This window comes from Phalaenopsis equestris, unplaced genomic scaffold (genome assembly GCF_001263595.1).
Source record: "Phalaenopsis equestris unplaced genomic scaffold, ASM126359v1 Scaffold000002, whole genome shotgun sequence".
Classification (NCBI taxonomy): domain Eukaryota; kingdom Viridiplantae; phylum Streptophyta; class Magnoliopsida; order Asparagales; family Orchidaceae; genus Phalaenopsis; species Phalaenopsis equestris.
In genome coordinates this window covers 67,427,491-67,432,738 of record NW_018164444.1, presented here as the reverse complement: position 1 = coordinate 67,432,738, position 5,248 = coordinate 67,427,491, and the positions used below count along the sequence as shown (strand labels likewise).

At 34.4% G+C, this 5,248-nt stretch overlaps 1 protein-coding gene across 1 annotated transcript; it reads right to left on the bottom strand.

Moving 5' to 3' along the window:
• Positions 1-569: 569 nt before the first annotated feature.
• LOC110031522 (29 kDa ribonucleoprotein, chloroplastic-like) lies at positions 570-2,772 on the bottom strand. Its single transcript, XM_020734770.1, has 4 exons — positions 2,235-2,772; positions 1,396-1,502; positions 1,028-1,301; positions 570-786 (listed from the first exon to the last, which is right to left on the bottom strand). Exons 1-4 carry the CDS (start codon positions 2,607-2,609, stop codon positions 733-735), a joined length of 810 nt encoding a protein of 269 aa, XP_020590429.1. The 5' UTR covers positions 2,610-2,772; the 3' UTR covers positions 570-732.
• Positions 2,773-5,248: the final 2,476 nt, after the last annotated feature.

Sequence of the window (5,248 nt, the reverse complement as noted above, 5' to 3'; positions counted from 1 at the left end):
AGCATTTCAACATCAAATTATTTTTTTTAAGAGAAGTGCAAAAAAAAAAGAAGAATTTGTGACTCTAGTTTACTGCAAATCTGAAGATCAGTTGGTAGATTTGTTTACAAAGCAACTTTCAATCAGCAAGTTTGAGTTTCTAAGGCAGAAATTTGGTGTTTGCAGCTCCTAAAGCAAGGAGGAGTGTTGGAATACATGCTTAGGACTGCTTATTGAGTCTAGGTTTAATTGAGTCAAGTTTGTTTCTTAATCTTAGGAGTTAGTTACCATTTGTCTAGATTTTATTTCTTATTATTTTTTTGACTGTTTTTTAGGTCTTTTTCTTGAAAGTTTGTTATTAGCTCCAAGTTTAAATATTGTAAGGTTGCACAAAAAATGTGTGGTTCTTATTTTCCCTTCGATCTACAGCAATTCTTTTAAGTTTTTTTCTTTCTCAATTCAAGAAACTAACAATTTTCAACCTTTCTCATTGTTTTCTATCTGTTATCCCTGTAATTTAAAGCTATTTTTTATTCTACAATTATTAACAAATAAACAAAGAGTAAAGTTATCAAAATAATACTTCCTGGAATTCAATCATATATATCTAATTGCTCAATTTCCATGATCAAAAAATAAATTCATCTTAGATTAAAGTTTCAAAAAGAATCTTTTGTATTATTTATTTTGATCATAGGATTTATCAATAAAAAGCCTATTGTATAGCTTGTGCAGCATCAAATCTTCATACATTCAAGTCTTCTTCCCTAAAGCCAAGCTTATCCGCATAGCCCTTCCTTCCAAATCCTACAAACACAAGAAACATAGCAACTATCTTATATTAGTATGACATAACTCATTTTCAAGTGAAATACTTTACTCGTTCATGAAATATATTATATCTAAAGTGACTCATTTATTTCTAGTAGCACCCGTTAAAAAATTGTTCGATTTGAGTATTATATCATTCTAAATTTCAAAATGAGTTAAATCTATATCCCAAGCTTCTAACAATATGGTAATTCAGAAAAAATTCCAAAATACCTACCACTTCATTGAGGGCTTCCATGGCAGCCTCCATCTCTTCCTTCGTAGAGTAGCAAACAAAGCCATAGCCACGAGACTGTCCGGTCTCGCCATCATAGAGAACTCGAGCTCCAACCAAGTTGCCATACTCTTGGAACACCTTTGTCAGAGCCTCAGAGGTAACTGACCATGAAAGATTGCCCACAAAGAGCTTGAACTCGCTCTCTGGGTATAGGGGCGTTTTGGGCTTAGGTTTGTTTGAAAAGTTAACTCTTAGCGTTCTACCGCCAATATTGCTGAAATTTGTTTCCCAGTCCCAGAAAAAAAAAAATGTTTTAGAGAACTCAAGAAATAGTTTAGTTATGCAAAGAATCCAAAAAAGTTTAGTACTCAACACTTCCATCAAGATTGGAGATGACAGCTTCACAATCTTCCACAGTAGCCATAGTGACAAATGCAAAACCTCTGCTCCTCCCCGTGTCTCTGTCATATAGCACCTGGAAAAAAAGGCAAGAACATTAAGACATAAGAATGAGGTAATATGATTATCAGATTATCTTAAAAGGACCCAAGTTAATTGCTGTCTGAATTATCTCAAATTTAGTATCATTTTAAGTAAACTAAGAGTTAAATTGGATTCGGTGTGGCGCCATAAGGGCATGAAAGAGGATTTGGCATGACAGATTGCCCAAGAGAGGCCCCCGTGGCAAGCTAAGCTACAATATACAACAACAAAACCTATATCCCACTAAGTGGGGTTGGCTACATGAATCTTTTTTCTCCATTGCATCCTATTTTGTGTCATATTTTCATTTAATTCTAATAAATCAAGATCATTTTGTTTATACAATATGCCCAAGTCTTTATAGGTTTACCTCTGCCTTTCTTAACATAAGTCGAATCTAAAATATCTACTCTTTTGATCGGATCATCAGATGGTCAAAGTTTAATGTGACCAAATCATCTAAGACGACTCTCCCTAATTTGCAAGCTAAGCTACAAAATGCAACTATATATATAATCAAAAGATAAGTCTGCATGCAACATTCCTGTGAAAAATATTACAGATTTGCATAACATCACAAACACTCAGATAATTAAATTTATAGAAAATAAATGAATAGAAAATAAATGAATATAAATGAACAAATTATTGAAAGAATGAAAATTAAATCATGAACAACATCAACAAAATGAAAGAACAGTAATTTACGCTTATCTCTTCTTACCTCAACCATCTCAGGGCTTGCGTACTCCTGTATCATTCCAGCCAGCTGCGCACTATCGCAATGGTAAGGCAGATTACCAAAATAAAGCTTGGTGCTCTCCGTCGATTCCTCTTCTTCCTCAGCTTTCACCATCTGTTCCTTTGCCACTGCAGCAGCCTCCTCCTGCGCGACGGCCGCCGTCATCCTTGGAAGTTTTCTTCCATGGGGAGCAGCGACGATCGAAATCTGTTCGATGAAATGCCTGAGAGAGGGAAATGGGGGAGTTCGAGCGGCCATGGTTTTGATTAGGAAGTTGTAGCGAAGATGTCGGCGAGCTATGGTGGTGGAGCATGAGCCCACTGCCGCGGCAGCGGCTGCGGATGCGGCGGCGGCCATTTTGGCTGGAGTATGGCGGCGGCGGAGGCGGCGGTGGAGGTTTTGGGGTGAAGAGATGGGATTGGGGACAGTGGAGGGTTGGCTTTGTTTCAATAAAGAGAGAAAGGTGAGGACTTTGATAGGCTATCTACTGTGACGTGGAGAGGCTCTCGTCCAATGGAGGAGAAAGAGTGGGGAGAAATGGATAAGCTGCTGGTATCTATGATTCATTAAAGCTTATATTTTGAAAATAAAAATATTCTAACCAGCAAATATTCATTTTAATTAATCATAAAAAAATAAAAAATCTCGAAAGTCCTTAATTTTGAGCACTCTTTTTATTATTATTATTATTATTATTATTATTTATTTACGCTGAACATTTTTATGAAAAAAGAACTTTGGCCTTTTTAACTTCATAGGTGATGCCTCCTCAACAATTTTTTTGTTATTAAATATGAATATCAATATATTTTTAGAAAAAAAATTCAAATTTAAATCCAAGATTATACAGAGCTCTGATTTCAACAAGTTTATAGTCAAATTGACCATCTCGATAAGATGAACCCAATGATATCAAAATTGGTTCAATCCAAGTCTGATTAGACATATATCAGGCCATTGAAGCACATTTAGAGATTTCATATTATTAATTGGATAGTCAAATGAACTTCAAATTTGACATATTTATATTCAAACCAAGCTTCTCGACAAGTGAAATTTAACGAGCCGAAGCTTTCCTAATTCTAAGGTCATTGAGACCCTCAAATCATTAAGAAATAAAAATTATAGTCAAAAGAGATCAATATGGGTCATCTGATCAGGTGATTATGAGAGTTATTTAATAAATGATCAAAATGCCCCCAAAGGTTATAAATAAACCCCCTCTCTTCACTTGAAGGGAAGAGAAATAGTCAAATTGCAATGTTATTATGAATTGAAAACCTGATGATAACTTTGAGCAGACGTAACTACTGACCATCGTTGACCACCGCCCGCTGACCATCGTGGACCACTACCAGCCACCCCTTGCTCGTTGTCGTTAGCAAACTCAATTTGCTTATGAAGTATCTGGAATACTGTGTAATGAATAATTGTGAATATAGTGTAACGAAATATTTCGAATACAGTGTAAAAAATATCGTTCTATTGAAGATCTAGAAATAATTTTCAAAAACAGCTGCTTAGGATCGACTTTTTCAGAATGGAGAGACTTTCTCTAGACTCCTAAAAATTTCTAAATGTCGTATCGACAAGTGTTATCTTTGGCATAAAATAATAAACATGAGAGAAGGATTGCATCTACCAATCGGTGTAACACTGACTACAACCTATGTGGTCAGTTGTTATTATAGCTTATCCACTTATGTGCTAAGTTGTTGTCATTACAGCATTCTGCTAAACCTATGTGGTCGAGTGACACTCTTGTAGCTAGCCATTATGGTCTTTATGGCTAATTACTATTGTAGTTTCCCACTACGACTTACAAAACTAATTGTTGTCATTACAACCTCTCACTACATCCTTTGTGGCCAACTGATACTTTTTGCAACAACTCATTATGAATCTAGGGCATAATAAGAGAGTGTTTCTCTGGGAAGGCCACAAGAAAAATTTGTGTTAATGAGAGATAAAAGTTGACAGTAACATTCATGAGAACGATTAGTGGAAAAAACTATTATACACGGTTCATCTCTACGTGCAGATGGGGGCATCTTGGGTATACCTAGGTGAGTACACTCTAAATACAGCTCATCCCCACATATGTTATTCGTATGCAATACTCTCATGATTAGTGGGGATGGAGATAGAGGGGGCTATAGATTTCATGTGTAAGTGGGGATGAATGAAGGTCATGGGATAGAGGTGTTTAGACCTCGTGCGATGGTAATGTTACTGCGTGTGCCTGCGTGCGTATGTGTTCATGCATGTGTGCATGTGGATTTTAAGGAAGGAGTAGGCAGGTATGAGGACGGAGGTCATGCAATGCTATTTGGAAGCAATCTATTTTATGAATTCACTTGATTCACTTGATTTTACAATACATTCAAAATGAGCCAAAGAAGGGATTTCATATTCAAAATATCTTGAATGTATTTTCTCTTTCATGCAAATATCTGAAATTTTAGAATTCCTATATTTGATTTACTCTATAGTCCTAATATTATCAACGAATTAACCCCTTAAAATGTTAATTTAGCATTGATAATACTTATTTTGGAATTGGTTATGTAATAAGTCATCAATTATCATTAAATAAAAAAAAAACTGGTTTCTTATATATACAGCTGATATATACATAAGAATTAATGTTTAGAATAAATGTCGTTGTTCCTCATATTAACAAAAATTAGCAGGGCAATCTAAAATAAGCTCGTAAACTGGCTCGAGTTCTCTTAATAAATGGCTCATGAGCTGAGCTTAACAAGCTAACAATTCAACTCAATTGATTAGCTCGTTTGTCTGTGTTTTATATATATATATATACATAATATATTAAAATTCATAATATTAATTTTAAATAATTTAAAATTCTTTAGTAAGCATATTTTTCATTTTATTTTAAAAAATTATAATTTATCTATCTATTTCATTTTATTTATTATTTCATTATAACATTAATCTCTATTAATATTATTTTCTTTTTTTTCCATAATAAA